Raw genomic sequence first — 23,853 nt, 5'->3', positions numbered from 1 at the left:
GCTTGTTGCTGAGTGCTCTGTCGACGATGCGGCATCACGCCAGCAGCCGCGCGTGCACATGTGCGACACACGCATCCAGAAGCAGGGCGAGCAGGCGAGGCTGCTGGTGGTGCAGGGGCACCCGAGCAGCGGCCGCGTCTTCAACGGCAGAGCTTCTCGGCGGAGTTGACGTGCTCTCGGTCACCCTGACAGGTGAGAAGCACGATGGTGATGAGGCTGGAGGAGTGGATGCGCGAAGGGAGCGCATCCAGCGTGGTAGAGCGGCCTTCGACTCTCCTCCGGCGGCCGCACCCTTGACGTTCGTGGGTCTCGTGCCGCCACTCACACCACCGATGGTGGCAGGTGCGTCTCGCGCGTGATCATCCACGCCCTGTCGCTCTTCACTTGCCCCGTTTCTCGATACGCTGGTGCTCACGCCCGTTAACGAGGAACACGACGCCGCTGCCGTCAGCGCCGACAAGGAGCGAGTAACGTGCGCATGGATCACTTCCTTTAGCTCCGCCATCTCCTCGGCAGACCAGAGGGCGGCTTCGGCGTTCACCGCGATTCTCCGAGCCGCCTCGGCAGCAGGGGGAGAGGCGCGGCTCTCCACCGCGGCATCGTACGTGAGTTTGCACGGCTGCGGAGCCGGCAATGCCGAGAAGGGTGGAACGCTCCCAGACGGACAGTCCGCGGCGGCGGTGCTGCTGGCGACGAGCACGGCACTCGTCAAGTCGGCCCATCCACCTGCCATGTGGAGAACGTCGCGGATGATCGCGTCGCACTCTGCCTGCACTTCGGGCTGCACTTCAAGTCCCAGCGAGAGAAGCGACACGTCATCAGCAGCCGCGGCGGCGGTGCTTGTGTGACGCGCCGGCGTACCACGGTCATGATCGCAGACGAGGTGATCGGCTGTGCTCGTGGTGCCTGGGGAGCACCAGTACTGATGATGCACTTCTCGCAATACTTCGTCGCGCGTGCGCTCCGCCGACACCGCCGCGGCTCTCGTCAATCCAGCACTCAGAGTGGTGGGCAGAAGCTGTACAAAGACGATGAGCTCCGCTTGCAGATGTTCCACACACACCTTCAAGACCTCCGCCACCGCCCGCCGATGCTGTTCCTCATAGGTTTGCAGCTGACATGCCATACCCGCCTCGTACTTCTCCTGCCATGCATGGCACACCTTCTCGAGCTCCGCTTGAGAGGCCGCACGCACGGACTGGACCGCGTCGCGTCGCAGCCGCTCAGCCTTGTGCCGCTGCTCTTGAAGCGTAGTGCGCAGCTCCTCCAGCTGCACCTGCTGTGCCTTCCTCTCCTTCACCAGCGACCGCACTGCAATCCGCTTGGTGCCCAGCTCATGCTGCGCGGCCGTGTAGGCGGCGCACATATGCTCGACAGCATCGCGAACGGCACGGAGAAGGCGCAGGACAGAGGGGTCCGCCTCGGTTGCCGCTGTTCGCCCTTTTCCCTTGTGGGCGATGGCAGAGCACTCCAGCTGCCTCTCGAGCGCCGGTACGCCGCCATCGAGGCGGGAATGAAGGGGAGCCCTCGCGGATGCGGCCGCTCTAGAATTTGCCGACACATCGCCTTCCTCCAAAGCCGCTTCCGCGGTGCGACGGCGTTCTTCAAGTGCCGTGTCGCCATCGCTGAGTGAGGCCGCCGGCACGTCGTCCCAGCTGACAGCGGACATCACCACGGACGCTGTAGCGGAGGACACTGAGGACGCCGACCGCGACGGGCGCACGGTTACATCGACATCTCCGTTCGTGGCATCTGCACGGGCATCAGCAGCTCCTGAAGCTGAAGCACTAGCCATGCTCACCGATCGCTGTTTTCGGATCTGGTAAGATTTCCTCGTATGGATGTTGGCGCTCTGCTCCAGCATCGCGAGGGCCCTTCGCGGCATGGCTGGCATGCCACCGGGCGCCAGCGTCGCTGCAGTCCTCACTACCTGCGGTGGCGGCAGGCTCAATACGTGGCTGGACTCGTGCAGCCGCACCCCAGAAGCTCGCGGGCACGTCGGCGACAGGGACACCGCCGGCGACCACAGAAGGCTCATAATGTCCTGGAGTGCTCGCTGCTCCTCTTGTCGCCGCTCCATCGCCCGCTGCGCCGCCGCCTGTTGTGAGTGCAGCTGCTTCTCCTTTCTACGAAGTTTGCCCATGGTGGCCAGCTGTGCATGCAACGCATCTTTCAAGCTTTCCTTCGCGTGCACGAGCTGTGCCGTCTGCGCCTCGTGCCTCGCCTGTGCGGCGTGCAGTTCTTCGCCAAGCTGACGTTGCGTTGCCTGGGAGCGAGTGAGTTCGTCTTTGAGGGCCAGCATCCGTTGCTGGGCTGCCTGTAGTTCACGCTGCGTCGTCTCGAGGGCCTCTGTGCGCTGCAGAAGATGCGCTTGGGCCTCTTGCAGCCGCCGGTGCACCAAATCGTTACCTTCGCTGAGGAGCTGCTGCTGCTCCAACAGCTGCGCCTGTGCCTGCACCGATGCCTCACAGAGAAGTCGATGGTACTCATTCCGCTCTTCCAGTGCACGCGTCAGTTGAGAAGCCATCTCCCGTCTGCTGCTCTCCGCCGCCAGCAACGCGCTCTCCACGGCCTCACTACCCTTCATGCAGCCTTTCACGTGCTTGAGCAGCGCGGCGTGCTCTTCTTCTTGCAGCGCGACAGCCGCGGCCACCTCGTCCTGGCGAGCTTGCCGGAGCGATTCCAGCTCAGCCTCTTGCGACGTGACGGTGGCCGCTGCTTGACGCAGCTGCTGGTGGAGCAGCCTAGCCTGCTCTTCCGCGCGGGCAGCTCGCTGCTCATCATGAGCACGTTCCAGCGCCGCTGTGGCGATGTCGTGGCTGATGCGCTGGAGCTGCTGCCTCTGCTCTGAAACTGTTTCCTCCGTTCGCTGATGTACCGTACGCAGCTCCGACAGCTCTCGCTTCGCTTGTGCGAGGGCCTCCTTGTACTGCCGCACCTGCTCCTCAAGCTGCTGCTGCTGCTGTTGGGTTGCCTTCTGAGCCAGCTGGCGCTCCTGCTGCACACGGGACTCATTCTGCGCCTCTTCTCGCGCAGCATCCGCACGCGCTTCGTCGAGTAAACTCTTCTGCTCCTCCAGCTCTCGCAGCCAGCGCCGCTGCGTAGCGGCGCGCTCGGTCAGCAGCAGCGCCTCCCGCGCCTTCGCCTGTGCCAGCTCACGTTGCAGCTCCGTCAGCTGTTCCGCCTCTGGCTCTCGCCTCGGTGGTGCTGCTGCTGCGTTCGCGGAGACGCGGATCTGCTCTTCAAGCTGGTCGGCCAAGGCCGTCACCTCCTGCTGAAGGGCTGCTAGCTCGAGCTTGTGGTGCCGCTGTTGCCGCTCCATGTCGCGACTCTTTCGGTGCAGTTCGCGTGTGAGGTAGTCGATGTGGTCACGCAGTGTGTGCGTGTCCTCCCGCTTCTCTTGCTGAACGTTCTGCAGCTGCCACTCAAGCTGGGCGATGCGAGCCTCTGCAACTGCCTCCCCCGCGGACGGCGACGCGGATGGCGCGCCTCGTGCGCCAGATATTACGGAATCACCAGCGCTGTACTCCACAGGTGGCGCTTCCGCAGGCGCAGTGGCGTCTCGAGTGTCGTTTTCAGTGCCGCGGGTGACGATTTGTGATCGAAGCGCTTCCAGCTCCGCCTCCTTGTCCGCGAGCGTGCGCTGCAGAGCTGCGATGGTGCTCACAGCAGCACGCGCAGCAGAGAGGGATGGGGAGGTGTGCAGGGGCTGCTCCTTCACGTTGGCACGGTCACTCCCCTCGAGACCTTGCGAGCTTTCGTGCGGCGGTCGAACGCCATCAGACAGCGCAGTCTTGTGCTTCGTCTTCCACCAACGCACCGGCGTCGCAGGCCACGAGGAGGAGGGTGTCTTCACCCTATCTGGAGACAGTGCCAATCCGGTCGCTGGTGGCGGCGGGGCGGCATCCGCCTGCGAAGCCGCTGCACGAAGGCTGCGCAGCAAAGCGTTTTCGTCTTGCAGCGCCTCAACGGCGTGCGTGAGCTGCCTGATCATGTCATCTTTTCGATGCAGCGAGAAGAGCACCCGTGCAGCAACGTCGTCCTCGTCGTCCGCGTCATCACGGGCGTTCGCGCCCTCAGCGGCATCTCCGCTGCCCTGACGGTCCGTGTGATGGTATACGCTGGCGCTGCTGGAACGCTGACCTTCGGAGGCGGTGAGCACGGCGGTTTCTTCGTCTTTATACGATGACGTGTGGGGGGACAGTTGCACAGCAGACATGCGTGCGGCCTGTAGCGGCGGTACTTGAAAGCGACTTGAAGACGGTGACACGGCTGTGAAGACTGCCGCGCGCATCTGCTCCGCGCTTGGGGTTCGCGGAGAGGTGTCGGTAGTGCACCCTGTTGGTTGATCGGCGTCGTCGAAGATGGTCCTACGCCGGGCTGCTGAGGGTGGCGGCGGCGCACTTACGTCTCCGTGAGTCGCGCTCGCTTCAACTCGTGACGTCGTCCCCTCTTCCGTCCGCTGCCTTATCCAAACGTCCTTGTCGACGGGGGCGGTGCGCGTGGGCAGACGTCGAAGGGCCGCCGAGGCCAGCTGGTAGGCCGTCACCGTCTCGACTCGATCTGCCCAGAGCGTCGCGTGACCGCCGGCGGCCGCCGTCGCCGCTTCTGCGCCTCGCCTCGAATCAAGCGCCTCCGCCGCAGTGGCCTCAGCAGCCGTGCGTGCCATGTCGGTGCCAGCGTCATCGACCACCGATTCTTGTGCCTTCGGCTTCTCGTCGTCCTCAGTGTCGTTCATGTGAATCACTGTCGTCACTGTGGCTGCGGTGGGCACGCCGGCGGCGCCCCTGGCCGAAGGGCGTGGCGAGGACGGGGAGGGTGCGATGAAGGGATCTGCCACACCTGCGTAGAAGGGGCGGTGCGGGCGCGATGAGGCGTTGCTCTCCATGCCGAGAGAAACAAAGCAGCGGATCCTCAACAGAGCCAGTCGGCGGAGGCGAGAGGGAGGGGCCTACAGGCAACCTCCCTCCTGGTTGATGGTAGAGGTGATGAATCTATGACGGACTGCAGACACAGCGGATGCAGCAGGCAAGCAGGCGTGCTGCTGACGCCCTGCAGCGGTCTTCTATGCGCGTTGTCCTCACTGTCTGGGTATCGGACAGGTATAGAAAACGGCTTGAACACGCGTGAGTTCCGGCGCACCCGCACGGGGGTGTACATGTGCTCGTGTGCACAACCGAGGCTTCGTGACTTGCTGAGAGCGGCTGGTGTCTCCTTGCTTTCGCCTGTGCTCCTCGTCAGCGCACGTACTGCTTTTCGCGAGGCTGCGCAGTCGGAGGCGACATCGCACGTAGGCAGACACATATGTGAGGGTGAGTGGATGGCGCTCCGGGTGGCGCGAGAGCGACGCAGATGCGGCCGCAGGAGGACAAGGATAAGAAAAGGGGAAAGGGGAGGCGGTAGAAAACGCAAAATAGAGCAATCGTGACACCACCCTGCACCATAACCACACACACACACTTCGACGCGTGCTGCCTTAACGCTACTATGATGGCGGTGGTGATACCCAGCGGCGGGGAGAACAACGGCTGGAACGAGAGGGGTGGGGTGGGGAGGGGGGGGGGCAGAGAAAGGAGGGAGGGTCTGTCGCGGGAGACGATAGCCGCCTCGATTCTGCGCTTGTGCCTCTCCTCCTCTTCCCCGCTGCAACCTCACCTTTCCCTTTCGACTGCCTTCGCTCTGCCATCACCGCCAGCACGCATGTCACGAAAGAGGTCTCGATGTGAACACCTGCTCCGGTGGGGGTCGTTATCCAACCCCTGCAGCCTTCTCGCAGAGTATGCGAGGGGTAGTGAGGGTGATGGGGTGGGGCGGGAGCGGGCCCTCCGTCCCTTCATCTCTCACCCTTGCTATGTCGTTTGTGAAGGGGATCTTCACCCCTCATGACACAGGCACACCCCAGTGCGTGGCACCCAGCGCGCGCACACACACACACACACTGCGTGTGGGGAAAGCCAAGCGGCCCCTCCCCTCTTCACCCCCCAATCCCTGCCCAATGCAGAGCCACTTCCGGTGGTGACAGGGCTAAGCCCCCTACGGCGTAGGAGGGGGGAAGGGCAGAGCGATGCATCGCTACTGATGTCGGCGGTTAGGGCTGTGGATGGCGGGCGGAAGCATGGGTAGAGTGTGAGGCGGAGGGGCCGCGCTCTCAGATGACGGAGTCGGCGCATTGTGCCGTGATACCTGCGTCTCCACGGCTGCTTCGCACCGCGCGGACGGGCTGCCTGTGACACAGGGCTGCGCAGGGGGCGGTCGCGTGGCGCATGGCCGCATGCGGTGTGGCGCAGAGCCATGCAGGATTTTGCTGTGGCTCACGCAGCGCGTGCATGCTACCGCGGAGCAAGCCCATAACTGCGCGCACGCACACCCACCGCCCACCACCGGCGTCTGTCGCGCGGGTGGTAGGGGGTGGCCAAGGTCACATGCCGGATGAGCTCCGGGACGATGTTGGCCGGCCTCAGGGCTGGGCCCTCGAAGACCCTGCACCCTGCCTGTGGGCCATGCTCCGCCCTGAGCCGCTTCCAGCTACGGCATCCTAGAATATGACTTGGAGGCTCTCCCTACTGGAGCCTGGAGGACTCGGCGCGACCCTTCGGGTGTGTTCACGTCACGCTTCCCGCACCTGCGCCTGATCGGTTCGCAGGGTCAGATGGAGGAGATGCAATGCCGCATGCGTCGCACGCACGCGCTGTGCGGTCGACTTGTAACGCATCTCATCCCGCCTATCTCCGTCCATTACTCGTGCTCTGCTGACCAGGAGGGAGTGGGCGTGTCTGGATGGCTAGCATGCATGTGCCGCGGCAGGTGAGATGTTGCGATGGGCCTGTGGCAGCAGGGCGCATTCCGTCATCTTCTGAATCCGCACGCCCCTGGCAGGAGCGGGCGGCTGCGCATACTTGTCGAACCGTCGACACGATGTGTGGTGGGTTGGTACGGACGTCGTCACGACCGCAAGTCTCTTCGGCACAGCGCCAGCCCAGGCCTCTCCGTCGACACCGAAGAGCAGGGGGGGGGGCCGGGACCTGTGGCACGACGGTTTAGGCGCCCCAGCATCATCGAGGGAGGGGTGGTGAGGACAGAGGACACACGCAAGGAAAGGAGAGCGGCGGATGCACTGACGAGTGAGTGGCAGGCGTGTATGCTGGCATGAAAATACGCGGCGTGTACACGTGGCTGTGTTCTGCAGAGAGTAGTGCCGGTCTCACTGTTGCAGCGCCTGCGTGTTGTGCATCCGCGCCTGGACATGCGAAAACACCCACACGTGCACAGACACACAGAAACTTAGGTCGACAACGTTGGCCACACTATACGCCAGACATGATCGGTCGGTCGGTCAGGGGGCTTATTGCTGCCCATGTATCCGTCCACGTCACTGCTCTGCGTTATTTTGCTTTCGTCGTTGTGACGCGCATGGCCGTTTGGTTTCCGTGTTGTGCGTGCTCACTAGCTGTGCGTGCCTCTCGACGCCCATCGAACCTGGACGGACGCAAGCGCGGTGAGAGAGGCACCTCGCTCACAGGACAATCGACGAGGGAGGGGCGGGGTGGGGCCCTCGGATGACGGCCTTCCCGCACTTTCCTTCGCAGAATTCAAGTCGGCAGGCGAGTGGCCAAGTGGTTGTTTGAGGGAGGCGGAAGGCGCACCGGTGCACTGTTGTGTGTTCCCTCTTACTTCTTGCTTCTTGACAGGCTCCCGCCATCATGCACATGCTGTGTACACGCACACACACAGACAGAGAGATCTCCAAAGTCGTTCATGTGTTTCTGTCGATGACGTTCTTCGCGTATTGTCTCTCCTCCTCCTCCATCGCTTGCACACGATGCGCCGCTCTCTCGCTCTCGCGGTACGGCTTCGTTTCGGTGCACCACACCCTCCCCCATCTCCTTCACCTTCGCGACCGTGATTCGCGTTCGTGGGGGTGGTGAGATCGTGGGATGGCCGGAGAGGGAGGGGGAGGAGCGGAGAGGCGAGGGGTGCCGTCACAGTGGCGCTGACTGCGGTTGTACGCTTGGTATGCGGCAAATAACAGAAACGGAGATATGGAAAAGTGCACCGGCATCATTCCGACGACTCGGAAACGATCACGAGCGAGAGCCGCCCCCTGCCCTGCGACCCGCCCTGCTTCTTCCTCCTCCTCCCCGTCTTTGCCGCCTTCGCTGCGATTTTGGCACCGAGCGGAAGGCAGACCCCGAGACCGCGCGCGCACGCACACACATAAATGAACGAAGAAGACGTGCGCCTCCGCGGCGAGGGAGGGGTGGGGTGGGGATGTTGGGGGACTTCATTACAGTTCACAGAGAGGTGGTCAGAAGAGGGCAACAGAGCGACACACACCCACACCCACCCACACCCACCCACCCACACACCCACACACACACACACAAACACGGACACACGCCAAGCCTCCACCTGTCCTTCCTCTGCTCATCCTAAACTGCTCTTATCGATATTATTCAGACGCACATGAGCACGGGCGTGCCAGTGTCGCCGCCTTTGTTGAAGCGGCAGGTATATGCATATAGTCACCCAGATAGATAGACAGCTAGAAGGTTCGATATAGGGATAGATAAATATGTGTGTGCATGTATGTGGTCTCCGCTGCCACCCACCCACACACACACACACACGGACACGTCGCTGTCTTCCTCCCTCCCTCAAGCGCGCTCTTTACATGACATTGTTATTCACTATGGTGTCAGTGAACGTCTTAGTACTGCGCGCGCTACAAGAACATGGAGGGGGAGGGGGAGGGGGAGGGGGGGGGGGAGGCTAACCGGCACCAGGCCATTCAGCAACAACAGCGGGGACAGCGATAGCGACAACGGGATAAGCTCCGCACACCCACACCACACACACCCACCTACCCACACACACACACACTCACAGACACACCCACACCCACACCCACACACATACACACACACACACACACCCACACCCACACACACCCACCCACCCACACACACACACCCACACACTCACACCCACACCCACACCCACACCCACACACACACACACACCCACACCCACACACACAGACACACACACACACACACACACACCCACACACACACGCACACACACACACACACACACACACACACACACACACACATACACACACACACGGACACACACACACACACACACACACACACACACTCACACACACACACACACCCACACCCACCCACACACACACACCCACACCCACACCCACCCACCCACACCCACACCCACACCCACACCCACACCCACCCACCCACCCACACACACTCACAGACACACACACACCCCCACACACACATACACCCACACCCACACAGACACGCATGGTATATCCCGGCATCACTTGATCTCTGGCTCGCCCACGCATGCGCGTGTGCGCCGACCTCGCTTACTGATGCCCACGACAGGAGAAAGGGAGCAGGAGAGACACGAGGCAAGAGGGAGGGGGTCGGCGGCAGCAGCGGCGGCGAGGGGGCTTCGCTGGGGTCGGGCTGGCTTGGTAAGTGGAAGCGCTGTCAGTGGGAGTTTGTAAGGCACAAGGGTGAGGGGGAGGGGGCTTGCGTCGCGTAGACGCCAGAGACGAGCAAAAACCGAAGTCAGCGGCGAAGAAGAGTGGCGACGGGGAGGTCCATGAAAAGACACCGGGGAGGGGGGGGGGAGGTGAATGAAAAGCAAAACACGCGCGCAGGCGCAGGCGCACCAACACAAGCGCGCAGCGTCGCCGTGCATCCCTCAACACGAATACGAGTGCAACCACCACACAAAGAAGGGGACGAGAGAGAGAGGGGGAGGGGGGCGGGGTGGCTCAAGGAGGCGGTGAGGTGGCCGGGGCGCAGAGACCGTCCACCCTCTTGTGGGATGGAAGAGCACACCCTACCGCACCGGGTCTCCTTTCGGTCCCTCGCTCACTCGCTCATACACCTCAGCGTGTTGCCCTCACGTGTATACACAGGCTTCGGCCTCGCGCACAAGTTCACAGAGCTCACCCACTCACGGCGGCGTGTCGCAAAACCATTGAAGAAGCCTGCGGCGGCGGTGGTGTAGCTGCCCATGTCTGGCACCAGAAGCCAGTCGCCCAGCTTCATCTCCGGGAAGGGCTGCTTCTTCAGGATGCAGTCCATCGAATCGCAGGTGGGGCCGAAGATGGTTGTCATGCGCAGCGGGCGGCGCGCGAAGCTGCGACGGCGGTCCCAGGCGGACACGAACAGTGGGTCGTTCACCAGGGGACCGCTCAGCGACATCCCGCCCTCCTCCTCGCTGCACACCGCTGCCGCCGCCGTGCCACTCTTCACTCCGTCAGCGCCGTCACCGTCGTTTAGCAGGAGAAGCGTTGGGTGGGCGTGATCATAGAGGATGCAGTTGAAGCTGTGGTAGAGGCCGTCATTGACGTAGTACTGGTACTCTTCGGGCTCGTCCATCGACACGACGGACTGGAAGGCTTGGCGACTCACCTCGACATCGGAGAGTCGCAGCGTGCGGGAGGCGAATACGTTCATGAGAAGCGCGTGCGAGGCAGCTGTGAAGTAGCGGCCGGGCTCACTGATGATGGTGACATCACCGCCGCCGAAGAGCTCCGCCAGTACCGGTCGAATAGTGCGGGCGATGATCTCGAAAGAGGTATTGCCGCTGCCCTGGACGACCTCTGTGCCCGGGAAGCCGCCGCCGATGTCGAGGAGGGTGCACTTGAAGCCGTACTGGGCTGCCTGCTGGAAGACGTGGTAGGCGTCGCGTACCGCGGACAGGTACGCAGACTGGTCGTCGTTGCCGCTGCCGACGTGAAAGCTGACGCCGCACACGGCGACGTTGAGCTGGCGGGCCACCTTCAGTAGGCCATCGACATCTTCAAGGGGGGCACCGAACTTGGTGGAGAAGCAGCACTGGGCCTTGCTGTCGTTCGTCTTGATGCGGATGATCACGTGGGCGGAGGGCATCAGGCGACCGATCTTTTCCATCTCCAGCGGGTTGTCCACCGTCACGTAGGTGACGCCGCACGCCTGCGCCTCACACAGGTCGCCGAGCTGCTTGCACGGGTTGGCGAAGATGATGTCGTCCGGCGACGCCACGAGGTGGCGACCTAGCACCATATGTATTTCTTCCTTGGACGCGCAGTCGAAGCCGGCGCCGAGGGCGCTGAGCACCTCCAAAACAGCCGGTTGCGGGTTGCTTTTCACGGCAAAGTAAGGGCGCACCATCGGCAGCTCGTGACGCCAGCGCGCCATCTGCTCCACAACACGGCCGAGGTCGATGATGTAGAACGGATCCTCGGGTTCGTAGGCGGGGGCAGCGGGGACGGCACCGTTCGTCGCCGTCGTAGTCGCAGCGTCGGCGGCAGCAGCAGCATCTTTTACACCCTTCTGGATGTACAGGTTCGACAGGCGGCGCCAGTACTGTTCACGCGTCTCGATCACGCTCTTGTTGATGGGGGCGATGGCGGAGTGTTGGTGGCGGCTGTCGCGGCGCTGCGCGGCGGCCAGGGCAGCCGGCGAGGCGGGCAGGCGCGTGACCACGTTGTACGCCTTGAACACCTCACAAACGGCAGCCCGGCGCTCTTCGGCCGTGCGCCAGCCGTAGATGGGGTAGGGCGAGAAGCACAGACCGTCGACGGCCTGGCTGCCCTCAAGAAAGAAGAGGTCCACGAGGTCCTGAGTGGCTGCAACAGGGGCGTGCTGATCCGCAGTCGAGTCCGCAGCAGCAACACAAGCCATCATCTGCACCTGCGCGGGGGTCTCCGCCGCCTCCTTTCGACCAGCAGCGGAATCGGCTCGGCTCAGCGGGTTGCGGTTGGCGGGTTGGAGGTGGATGTGGTACTGATCCAATAGACGCCTCTCGCAGGGGGGCAGGCGCTCCTCGGCCGCGCCCGCCTTCGATGCGGACGGCGGCGGCGCCATTCTTATCCTTTCGGAATCGCTGTTATGACGCAGACTTTCGCATCCCGTGTCATCGGTGACCGTTGGCAGCGGCACGAAGTCCCAGTAATTCGCATGGTTGTAGTGGCTGACTTGGCAGAGAGCGACGTCATGATCACCCATCGAGCACTTGGGAAGGGCGGCGGGCGACGATACACACGGGAGAGCTCCTTGGCACGTCTGTGCAGAATGCAGAGAGGAGTCGGTGCGCGCGGGGCGAGGGAAGAGGGAGATGCGAGGAGGTGCAGCGGCGGCCGAAAAAGCAAATGCGCTGAGCTCCAGCGGTTGATAAAGGAGACTGAGAGAGTGCGGATGAGGATGTGTGTGCGTGTGAGGAGCCAGAGGAGCGGAGTGCCACAGGTAGGAGCAACGCTGGCAGTGAACCGCAGGAGAGGTTGCCGGAAAGAATGCAGAGCGGCAGCCGCAACGACAGTTAGGGTTACAGAGAGGGAGTGAGGGAGACAGCTCGGAAGGCGAAGTGTGCTGTGGAGCGTGCATGTGCAGCGTGGACGGTGGCGGGGAGACGACGACGACGATGATGCCACGAGGGAAGGGGGACAAGACGCCGAGAATGAGCGAACCCACACAGCCGCAACAAGAAGGAGCGTGACGCAGTGCGAGCGGAGAGAGAAAGAGGGAAGAAGTCAGTGGAGGCGTAAGAGGCACAGTGCATCTTGCGTAGCGGCGCCTCCTTGGCAAGGGAATGTATGTGTGTTCGGGGGTTTGGGGTTGGGTGGGTACGAGCGTGTGTGCGATTACGTACGCTTGTGGCTGTGCGCGAGCGCCTTCAGGCGTTCTTCTGCTACCGTTTTGGAGGCGTTTCGACGATGCGGGTCTACGGCACACCGGTTACATGCGACGTCCTTCGCTGCGCATGAGTGCGGGTGAGGGAGGCGGGGGATGGTGGGAGAAGAAGAGAAGGCGGGCCCACGGGCGAGGAGGAGGGCCCTCTTGGCATAAACTCGCTGCGCTAGTTCGGCCGAGTCCGTCGCCCTCCCTCCCCCCTCTTCCCCCATGAAAAGAACACACACACACCCACACCCACACACAGACACACCCACACACACACCCACACACACAGACACACCCACACACACACACACACACACACACACACACATACGTAGGGAGGCCCTTCACGTACGTACCGGCACCGCTTCGTTCAAGAGTTGGAAGACATAGCGGTATTGCGAGAGCAGCTGGCGCTTGGTCACCCTGCGCACCTCCACGTCGATAATGCTCTCGTGCAACGCTGGCGGCGCGCCCGCTGACGACGGGCACATGCGTGCGAATGGTGCCAGCGATCGCGCTCGTGAGGGCCTCTGTAGTGAGGGAAGCGGCTGCCCATAAAGGTATGCCACCACGTCCGCACTGCTGGCGGCATAGCTCAGGAGCACAAGTTCATCATCGAAGCCGAGCTCGAGCAACTTTGCCATGACATGCACGGGGTCGCGCGCGTCCATCGGGCAAGACAGCGCTGCACGATCCGGCATCAACGGCACGTTGTGCTGCCCTGACGGCTGCGTGCCGCGCTCGTGTCCGTAGGACCCCGTGCACAGCGCGCGCAGAAAGACGCTGACCTCTGGCTTTGGGCGGTACACGTAGTGGCGGCAGCACGGCTGCCCACAGCGGCAGAGCAGCCAGCTGCGCGACTGCAGCGCGCGTGCTGAGTCCCCTGCGTAGAGGGGGGCCATGCGAGTGCTGTAGTCCAGCGTGAGCTCCTCTCCCGCCGCGACATCGCGAGTCAGGAAGAAGCTGTTCGCGTCAGCGAAGTACGGCCACCGCGTCAACCGCTCGCCACAGCCCGCGCTGTGCGCTGCGGCGGCCAAGCACGACGACGACGAAGTCCAAGCTGTCCCGTCACTGCAACTACCTTCCTCCCTCACGTTGACGTGGGAGGCCTCCGTGCGCTGACTGGCGGCACGGTGCGTGGAGCCGCTCCGCCGTGAGCGCTGCTGCTGCTCCTGCCACTTACCTGCGATCGTGGCGGCCTCCCAGAACGTGTGTGAGAGTCCACTGCACACATTCGGTGCGCAGCTGTGGTTCATTAGATGATGCGGCTGAGCCTGCGTCACCAACTCCACGACGCACCCGGTAGGTTGGGTGTAGTGCCACGTATCCGGCAGCTTCTCGTGCGTGTCAGCTAGCAAGGTGACAAAGTGCGGGGCGAGTAGGAGGGAGCGGCGCGACTCGGCGATGATGCGGGTGCCGCGCGGCAGTGCACGTGCCGCGAACAGCCCTCTGCTGTGGATCGGGCTGGCGCCGATGTAGAGACAGTCAAGGGCGTGCTCACGCAGCGGCGCGTCGCGAGAGAAGAGAAGCGAGGAGGAGGGGTGGCCGGCCGGCGAGAGACGCGGCGGCGCTGAGAGGTCGTCTGCCGCAGACAGGTCGGCGCTGCACCGTGCCTGCGACACCTGTGTTTGGGCAGTGCCGTCCGCCTCGCACAAGTCGACGTTCTCGCAAGAGGAGCCCGGCTCCGTTGCCACCGCTACCGGCGGCCCCGAACGCCGACGAGTGAATACTATAACAGAGCCCTTTACATAGGCGGCGTAGGCACAGGCCTCGAGCACACGCATTGTAACCGCACCGAGGTATGGTGTCCGCATGAGCGCGAGCAGCAACGTCAACCAGCGCTGCTGCGCGCGGGTGCGTAATGATGCATGGCGCGCGGCACCAATCGCGGTGTTGATCGAGCCGGCACGGGGGCTTGGCCGCAGACCCCGTACCGGCGCTGTCGTGAGTTTCTCGCCGAGGACCGTGTCCGCGTCGGCGTAGCTCAGCCGCTTTGAGCGCCGCGATGCGGAAGACGCCGTCGATGCGGAAGACGAGCGTGACGAGGTCGACATCGCACCTTGTGCGGTGCGTGCGAGAGACAGAATCGCTTGGCTGGATGCGGCACGTCCCCGGGTACAAATGCAGCGAGCGCCGCGACAGTGCACCGCACCGCGGAGCGAGCGCAGCATTGCTGTTGTTGTCGCTTGTGGACACTTTTTTCAACACCGATACACACAGACGCGCAGGAGCGGCTGCCGTTCCCTCTCTCCGTGCCTGTGCGTGCGTGCGTTGAGGGCATTGCACAGGCACCCGCGGCGAGTGAAACGATGCAGCAGGGATAGAGGCAGACAAACCGACCGAGAAGCAGAAGGGGCGAAGCATTGGGCCGAGAAAGCAGCAGCAGTATGTGTCAGTGTGTGTGTGTGTGTCGAGAGTCGTGCGTGCCAACGGTGCAGCGCGCTGCCTCCGTACTTTCCGCTTCTCATATCCGATTCTACATGCACACATGCGCACAGAGGCGAGAGGGGGGGGGGGGGAAGATCGGGGGGGGGGCGCACGCGCATGCAATACGATCGAAAATGGTGGGACCGAGCAGCAGAGGGGTGCGAGAGGGCGGCGCGGGGAAGTCTGTGCGTCGGTGATGGGGTTAGCGAGTCCGTGTGGGTGCACCTTACTTAGTCGTGCTCTGTGATAGGCAGGGATGGCTCGACACACAGAAAGAAGAAACCCAAACAGCGACACCAGCACACCCGCACGTGCGGGTGTGCGAATAACGCCAGCGGTGCAGGAGGGTGGCGTAACACCGTTCTATCCCTTCCTTTGAAGTCAGCGTCTAAAACTGCGGCAGGTTCTCCTCATCATTCACGATGTCGATGCCCTTGTCCACCTTGCGGGGGCCACGTAGGCGGCCAGCCCTGTCGCGGGCTTGGAGCGCACGTGCAGGGCGCGCATGTGGCTTACCCTTGTTGAGCACCTCGTCTCCGGCTCGGGCGGTGATGGCTGCGGTGTCACCAGTGCGTGTCCGCGTTGCGGACGCCTGCCGCTGCGGCGCCCAGCGGTGCGCGCGACGGTCGACGTAAAACTGACGCAGCTGTGCGGCAAAGGTGACCGGCGGTAGCCGCGACGGGAGCGCCGGTGGCACCGTGAACATCATCTCCACCGCTGCCCCTTCCGCGCCCAGCGCACGGTAGCTGAGTCGCCTTGCCAGCGCCGCAGCGGGCGACACGGACGCCTCGCGGTTGCGGCCCTCGCCCAGCCCTGCTGGCGCACCACGGCAGCTCCCCTGGGCAGTTCTGGCAGGAGTCGACGCATTTGCGGGCCGCATGAGCGCCGCCAGAGCGCGCGGTGGTGTCGCGAAGCCGCACCCGAGGTCGCGCAAGAGTGCCTGTACGGTTTGGCCGCGACGGACGTGCGTCAGGTATGCGGTCAACACGTCTGCTGCCGTCACCGCTTGTGATGCCTGTTCGGCCCCTTGCACTGCACGCGCGCCGGACACCACGAAGGGCGAGAGCTGAAGCTTGTGCATCACGCGCTCAACGTAGTCGGCCAGGGTGACCATGTTGCGGCGCGCGTGAAGATACTCGTGAAGGACGAGAAGTAGCGTGGCCTCCACAATGGCGTCACGGTCTAGCGCGCGCGCACTCGCCGACATGTCGCAGCGATGTTTGTCTGAACACAGGGCACACGCCGCCTCCGGAGCGCACCAGTGGAGATCGTCAGAGGGGCCATGCGTCGCAGGCGACACTTCTTCACGCACGCTTTCGTGCCGTTTATAGGACGGATCGCTGGTCATGGGCACCAGCACACCGAGCCAGCCACCGCCGCGTCCGATATGCTCCAGGAGGCCCATATAACCTTGCATGGGCAGCGGCGTCGGCAGCCGCCACACGCCCAAGCCGTACAGCATCACCGCGTGGAGGTGTGTGTGTGTGCCGTTGAGCAGCAGCGCCACCGTGGCCTGCGGTGAGGCAGCGGCAAGGTAGCCGGCCACCACGAGCAGCGCTGACATCGGTGGTGAAGGAGTTCGCGAGGGTGCCGCACTCACTTCGCCGCTGTTGGACCAGTTTAGCACCCACACATGATGCGCTGAGAGCGTCTCCGCGTCGACCAATGACGACGGGGGCGTTGCCCCCACTCCAGCCTCACCACGGCACGGGCTTGGCTGCGCCGGCTTCCGCAGGTGCGGCGGCGGAAGAACATCGGCGACGCTCTGCAGCGCCACGAGACTGCCAGCCACCGCGAGCGGCGTCGCGCGGTGCGCCCCTGCTGCTCTGCCCGCCGCTTTATGAGCGCCCGGGCGTTTCGCCTCCTGTGACGAAGACAGGGATGACGATGACGGCGCAGGGTCACCGGCGGACCACTGTAGGCAGTTCAAGAACGACTGGGCACCGACTACACATGGGTAGACGTGCTGGGCGAGCGGCAGGCGGGTGGCGCTCTGAAGGGAGAGTAACGACGCCAGCGGGCACGCAGCATTGGCAGGCGGTGCAAGGTGGAGTGTGCTAACGCTACCCTCGCTTTCGCTGAAACCGGGGTGATCGCGTGTGTGTGCTTCATCTGTGCCCGCGCATTGATGGCCACTCACGGTCCGTGGGGCCCAGCCGTACAGCGTCGCCAGGTGCTCACGGCGCAGTCCGAGCTGAACGGCATGGTAGAGATGCTCAAGATGGCTGGCAGAACGGCAGTGCTGGTCAAGGGTGCCTTGGCTAGAGCACAGGTAGTTGCAGAGCATGCAGTAGTGCACAGGCGGCGGCGCCGCGTCGGTGCTGCCCTTGTGAGTGGCATGCGCCCTCGAGGAGGCGGGGGGTACGAGGGCAGGCAGAAGCACCTTCCACGTGATGCTGCCGGTAACGTAGATGGGGGGCACGACACTGACCGTAAGCGTTGTCGGCGTTGCCGTGCCATTCGACGGCTGCGAGCTCGTGCACGCCGATGAAGGCGGAGAGGCGGCGGCCGTGTCATCGCCACTGTTGGTGCGCAAGGGAGTTCCCCGGCTGTCGAGCGGCGACGAGTTCTTCGACAGCGGAGGCGCTGTGGGAAACAGGTCTGCCAGACCCAAGGCTGCTACGGCAGCTCGAGTGACCGACCGGCCACTACTGCCAAGGTTGTCGGACCACGCCACGCACGCCGTCGTTGTAGCAGTCGCAGTGGTGGCGCCACCGCGGGTGGGCCGCGTTGCCGCAGCGGCGGACGGTAGAGGGAGCTCGGCGAAGCGCACGCTGCACCGCTCATCCGCAGCGGAGCCGGCCTGGCGTCCAAGCGATGCGGAGGGTAAGGTGGGAACGGCGGTCAAGGACGACGACGGCTGCGCCGGCACAGCCGGCGAGCTGAGTGCAGCGGTCGCAGCACCAGACAAGGGTATGCGCTGGAGGCTGCCAAGGCCGCTGCCCACACCCCCACCGCCGGTGCCTGCAGTCGCGGCAGTGAGGAGGCTGACACCGAAAGGTGCCAGCTGCACGTACGGATGACTTCTTCGAGGGGAGTTGCCTCTGGCGGGCGATGTCTCTGGCGGTGGCGGCCTCTCCCCGCCAGCGTATCGAAACGCGGACGGGAGCACCACCGCCTTCAGTAGATCCTCCGATGGCGGTCCATGCGCACCGTCTGCGCTTACCAGCCGGGTGTTTGTCGGTGCTGCCTCTGAAGTTGCGACCCCACACCTAGCTTCGGCACTTCTCGTGCCCGTTGCAGCGGTGCGCCGTCCATCCCGCACATCATGAACGCGCTGCATAGAGGCGGCGTCGCCTCCGCCGTTGCCCATGTCGTCGCTCTCTTCATCTGCGTTGTTGTCAGCGTCACCGTTGGCGCAGAGGACAACGGGGTGGCTGGGCGAGAGGCTGTCGAAGAGGCCGCTGAACCCGTCGCTGGCGAAGCGAGCCGCCACGGCGAGGCGATTGCTTTGGAAGACCTCCAGCTGCTGCAGGCCCGCGCCACGCAGGTACGGAGAAAGGGCCTGCTCCACCGACTTCGACGTTACACCCGATGCGTGGAGGAGGTCGTAGGAGTTGGACGGCGGAAACAGTGGCGCGGTGAGTGTCAGTTGATCCGCTGCGCCACCGCTAGACAGAAACGGCGGCGCTAGTTCTTGCTGCTGCTGCACATCTATATGAAAGGTGCAGACGTGCTCCTCGTCGTTCGCCAGCGCCTGCATGTTGCGGCGCAGGCGGCGGTGGTGGAAGCGGTGCCCCCCGTCCTCGCCGCGCAAGGTGCGGTGGCCAAACGCGGCTACGAAGGCGGCGCACAGTCGATCGTCGGTGCGACCCATCGCGAAGACGACGGGCGGGATCGGCGGTGGCGGGACTGGCGGGCGGTAGATGGGCACCTTTGACCGCGTGACTTGCGTGGACAACGGCGGGGGCACACTTGTGGAGAAAGGGGTGATGGCGCCGCCAACAGCGACGAACGTCGTGCGCTGCTGCCGGTAGGGGGAGGGGTAGGGCGACCGCAAGGCAGGCAGGCCATCGACCCAGTACGTGAAGCATGGGTGCCGCTGCACCGCCTCTCTTGCGTCTCGCTCCTTGTCCAGAACACCGGCACTGTTTTCGGCTGCTCCTCGCCCGCCGGTACGTGAGGCCAAGTGGTCGGTGGGGCCATGCCGCAGGTATGGACGACCCCACAGTCGAATCCACCGCTCTTCGTTGCCGTACCACTGCGGCAGACCGTAGCGTTGCCGCACTTCGGTGTGGCGCAGGTGCACACGACCCACCGCGACGCGCTGGAGGCGCCGCAGTGAGCGCAGCAGCTGCTCCCGGGCCTCTGCAGGCCAGTCTGGAAGAAAAGGGATACAGCCAGTAGTGCTGCCACCGCCGCGGCTGCCACGTCCTGGCATGCTGTTCGTGCTTGGCAGGACAGTCGTGCCGGACCCAGCAGCGCAGGCTTGGCACACGTAGGCCCCGAAATCCACCTCGGCCTCAGCATCCTCGACAACGAAGCGCTTGGCAGCGCCATCCTCTGAGGCGGTGCTCAGCTGCAGCAGTAGTCGAATGAGCCGGCCGCAGGTCTGGGCCACCATGCTGTCCACTTGGCGCATGGCGCTCCTGTTCAGGCCGTGCGTGTTCTGGAACCCGATGCAGGCGCCCACATTCGAAAAGGCGTACCACTGCCGCAGCAGCGCACGCAACATGAGGGGTTCACTCAGCTGGCCCGCCTGCCCCTCCACCGACGTTGTGGCAGCGGCCGTGGTGGGCGCGGGTTCGTCCGTGTCGCTCACGGAATTGCTGTTGTCGATACTCTGGCGGCTGATGGCCGCCCCGCCGCCGTCGGACGGGCACGCGGCGGGGCGCACCATCCGCTGCACGGCGAAGCCGGCAAAGTGGCGCTGCACCCAGAGGTGCCGATAGAACTGCTCGAGCGGCGAGAGGGCCGGCATCCTGTCCACGCCCCACCGCTGCGAGGCGTAGTCAGAGTTTGTGCTGCGTCGCGCCCCCGCCTGGATGGCGCTACTGGACGACACACGCGGCGTCAGAAACAGCGACGGGACGGCCATGGCGCACGCCACCAGTAGCGCGTCCTCGACGCAGCAGAACTGCAGGCCATAATAGACGAGGGAGGCGTGCTCGTACGGCAGCGGCAGACTTGCCACGAAGTAACCCTTCGGGGTTAAAGTGCTGCGGTCTAGTAGAGAGAGCAGCGCGCCGTCGCCGCTATAGAGGGCGGCCGCATTAGCGGGACCGAAGGACCCACGTGCGGCTGCGAGATCGGGTACGTTGCGAGTCGCCTCCGGAGGCGGCGTTGTCTCTGCCGCCTCCGGCAAGAGGAGAAGATCCATATCCGCGAGCTGCTGCAAGGCCAGCCGCACCGCTGCGGCGCTCGGCGGCGACGGCAACGCCGCCAACGCGTCACTTACCTTCGCAAAGAGAAACGTTAGCCGTAGCAGCACCGTTGCGACGCCATCGGGCAGGGCCTCGAAGGTCAGCGTCGACGCTGAAGAATCGGACATGTCTGCCGTTGAGGACGTTGGCAACACGGCCCGCCGCGTCGTTGGCGTCGTCGTTGTGGGAGGGCGCAGAGGGGTCTCTGGAAGCACAAACCGCCTTGGCGCCAGGTGGATCACCACGCCATCGCCAGTCCGGCCAACCCGCCCACACCGCTGCCGCAGCCCACTCGGTGACACAAAGGAGGTCAGCACCTGCGTAGCACCGGTGACGTCGTCGGTGCTGATGCGGCGCTCAAGGCACGTGTCCACCACGATGCGGGTGTTTGCAATGGTGAGGGAGCTCTCAGCGACGTTGGTCGAGAGAAGCAAGCGCAACGGCGCCCCCGAGTGGTCCGTCGCCGTCAACTGTTCTTGCGGACTTCCCACTGCGGTGGAGTGCAGAAGACCGACAGAGAAGACTTCGGAGCCGTGGCGCAGCACGAGAGTCGAGGGTGCGCTCGAGTCTGCAACGTTGGTGGATGGGAACGACGCCGTCGAGGGTGAGGGCTGTACGGTGTCGCACAGCCGTTCGAGAGCCAGCATGATTTGGTGCAGCTCGCTGATGCCGGCGACGAACACAAGCACTGTGATCGGAGCTTCCGCTGCCGGCGGAGCTGCGGCTGTGAGAGTCATTGACACCGGCTCAGAAGTGATGTCGTCGGCGTGGTAGGACTGTTCGCTGCGCGGAGGTCGCGGTGTCGCGGGAGGTGCGGCCGCACCGTCGATCCATCGAAGCCGTGCGGCCTGCAGCAGCTGAAGAATCAGCTCTACGAGCGCGCGCGCATGGGTGTTGAGCATGACATAGGAGGCGGCGCGCGTGCCGTGTAAATCGATCAACCGTGCTCGGAGTGCAGCACCATCGTCGGTGAGGCACATCGGAAAGCCCCTGCTCGACCGCTGGGTGGCTTCGGCGGCGGACGCGGAGGAGGCTGCCTTGTCGCCTTGCTTGGGTTGGCTTCCACCTTTCCTACCTCCGCTAGCCCTACCTTGCAGTGCGTTGGAAGGAGTGCGGGCCGCTGCCGCCGATGCAGCAGCGGCAGCACTGAGACGTGCGGTCTCATCAAACAGCACCTGCGACCTCGCAAAGCAGCCCTTCACGGGATCCAGATCGTCGACGAAGTAGCGCTCTACACGGTATGGTTGGGTGGCGATGACAATCACCGCGCCGTCAGCGCCGCGAGGCTCCGATGGGTTGAGGGGAGGCGATAGACGCAATGGCGCCACTCTGGCTGTGGTCTCCGTGGGACTCTTGGCACTGCTGGCAAAGGAGCCAGCCACCGCGCGTCCTGTGGAACTGGCGGCGGGCGAGCCGCTCGCCGCACTCGCGGCGCCACCGATGAGAAGGGGGTCGTCACAGTAACCGTCATCGCACTCGCCGTAGCCTTCGGTGGCCTCTACGAGCTGCAGGACGGCCGCGCGCACGCGTGGATCCGTCGTCACAGCCCGCCCCACGGCGGAGTCTACGTCTGCGCCATCGATGCGTCCGCCAGCGCTGAGCAACTGCTCTCCTTGCCACCACCGCCGCACATGATGGCGCTGCATCGGAGACAGAAGCAGAAGCGGCGCGTCTGCAGACACGAGGTCGGTGCCCCCGGCATCCTCGGGCAGGGCATCGCTCTCGGCGATTGTGCGCTTGGGCCCTCGAGCGAGGCCTTCGCGCGGCCCTGGATGGGCGTCGCGCTCACCGTTGCCACCGTTCTGAAGTCCTCGGCAGAGATAGGCGTCCATCGCCTGCAGATTCATGGTAGCGGACACCACGTAGTACTGACGCAGCACCGGGAGCGGCGCCGAAGCAGCCAATGCCGAAGCATCACCTCCTTGGCTGCACTCGCGCGACAGCTTCATCCAGGCCAGCAAGGCATCTGTCTCAATGTCGCGGCAGTGTGCCTCGTCCACCACAAGCGTCGTTGGCGACAGCGACGACTGGGGATGGGAGACCTGCAGCGCATTGAGAACATAGCCGGGGGTGGCGAAGACAATCTCTGTTTCGGAGCAGAACTGTGACTCCCCACCGACAGCAAAACCTACCCGCTTCCCAACAAGCCGACGGCTCAGGGCACACTGCTTCTTGTCGAGGCGGCGGCCGCCGCTGAGTCCTGCTCCTGCCGGCGCCACTTCGGAGCTGTCACTGGCACCAACACACGTGCGACCGACGTCCAAGAGCGCGCTTGCGTACGCGGCGAGCTCCGCACACGCTACACGAGTTGGCTGGCTCACCACAATGCGCAGCCTGCTGCAGGCCATGAACTCGCGTATGAAGCTCTCTTGCGAGTCAAGAGGGAAAGACCGCAAGGCAACGTGGGCCGCCTCCGCCTCCGTCGCGGCAGCCGCCGTCTGTTGCGCCGTCGTGGCGGAGAGCAGGGTATCGTGCGCGGAGTGGACGCCACCTCGCACCTTCGCCGTGGCCTCCGCTGCAGCGGCCTTGTCGTAGGCGTCGATCGTCCGCAGCAGTCGACGCTCCAGCACCGCCCAATGCGCGTCGAGTGCGTAAAGTGGGATGAGCACGCTTTTTCCGGTTCCGGTGGGCGCGGCGCAGAGCAGCAGCGGCGGAAGCCGGCGTCGATGGCCGCTGCGATCACCACACGGCGTTGCAGTGGTGGTAAGAAAACTGGCAGGCAAGGGTGGTGCGGTGGCGGAATCGGCCTTCGACAGCGAGAAGATCGGCGTCGCGCTTCCGCGAGCGCAGTAGCCCTCACACCATTCGTGACGGCACGCATAGAGGGGCATGCGAAGCAGCTCCGGGTGCAGCCGAGAGAGGGCGTCCCACGGGACTCGCTTCTCAGTTCGAATCGTGTGGAGCAGCTTGTGGAGCAGTGCTCGGGACGGCGGCGTTGGTCGGGTTGCTGGTGGAGGTACAGATGACGGTGCGCCACCCCCTGCCGTGCTACCTGCGGCGAAAACACTTGCGCTTGAGTTTGCGTTGTGTCTCGTGCGCGGTGCTTCAGCACCGGAGCGTCGATTGGCGATGGGGCCGGCGGATGATGGCGCCTTCGGTTCCGCTGACCGGGACGGCGCCGTGGGGCGAGGCGCGTGTGTAGCGTCGAAGACACGCAGCAGCGGTGAGCTGGCTGCGACCTGCCCGGCTCCTTTTACCGACGCGGCGGCCCGTGCGGAAGCGCCGCCACCGTTGCTGCTCGCCTCACTCTTTGGTGATACGCTGGAAGGGTTCAGAAGGGCGGATAGGGCGCCTGCAGCAGAGGTGGGATTGCTGTGTCGCGCGCGGCGCACGGCCCCACCACCACAACGCGCAAT

At 64.3% G+C, this 23,853-nt stretch overlaps 4 protein-coding genes across 4 annotated transcripts; all 4 read right to left on the bottom strand.

Annotated features, from left to right (window-relative positions):
• Positions 1 to 34: 34 nt before the first annotated feature.
• Positions 35 to 4,738, bottom strand: LMJF_12_0290 (hypothetical protein; the record flags this gene model as incomplete). Its single annotated transcript, XM_001681582.1, has 1 exon — positions 35 to 4,738. One exon carries the CDS (start codon positions 4,736 to 4,738, stop codon positions 35 to 37), a length of 4,704 nt encoding a protein of 1,567 aa, XP_001681634.1.
• A 5,176-nt stretch (positions 4,739 to 9,914) lies between these two features.
• Positions 9,915 to 12,038, bottom strand: LMJF_12_0280 (putative ornithine decarboxylase; the record flags this gene model as incomplete). The annotated part of the gene is made up of 1 exon (XM_001681581.1): positions 9,915 to 12,038. The coding sequence occupies one exon, from the start codon at positions 12,036 to 12,038 to the stop codon at positions 9,915 to 9,917; it is 2,124 nt and encodes a 707-aa protein (XP_001681633.1).
• Positions 12,039 to 13,051: 1,013 nt separating this feature from the next.
• LMJF_12_0270 (conserved hypothetical protein) lies at positions 13,052 to 14,761 on the bottom strand (the record flags this gene model as incomplete). The annotated part of the gene is made up of 1 exon (XM_001681580.1): positions 13,052 to 14,761. One exon carries the CDS (start codon positions 14,759 to 14,761, stop codon positions 13,052 to 13,054), a length of 1,710 nt encoding a protein of 569 aa, XP_001681632.1.
• Positions 14,762 to 15,522: 761 nt separating this feature from the next.
• Positions 15,523 to 23,328, bottom strand: LMJF_12_0260 (conserved hypothetical protein; the record flags this gene model as incomplete). The annotated part of the gene is made up of 1 exon (XM_001681579.1): positions 15,523 to 23,328. One exon carries the CDS (start codon positions 23,326 to 23,328, stop codon positions 15,523 to 15,525), a length of 7,806 nt encoding a protein of 2,601 aa, XP_001681631.1.
• Between the last annotated feature and the right edge of the window lie 525 nt (positions 23,329 to 23,853).

Source organism: Leishmania major, chromosome 12 (genome assembly GCF_000002725.2).
Source record: "Leishmania major strain Friedlin complete genome, chromosome 12".
Lineage (NCBI taxonomy): Eukaryota > Euglenozoa > Kinetoplastea > Trypanosomatida > Trypanosomatidae > Leishmania > Leishmania major.
Note: the sequence above shows the minus strand (reverse complement) of the source record. Positions and strands in the feature narration are given on the sequence as shown.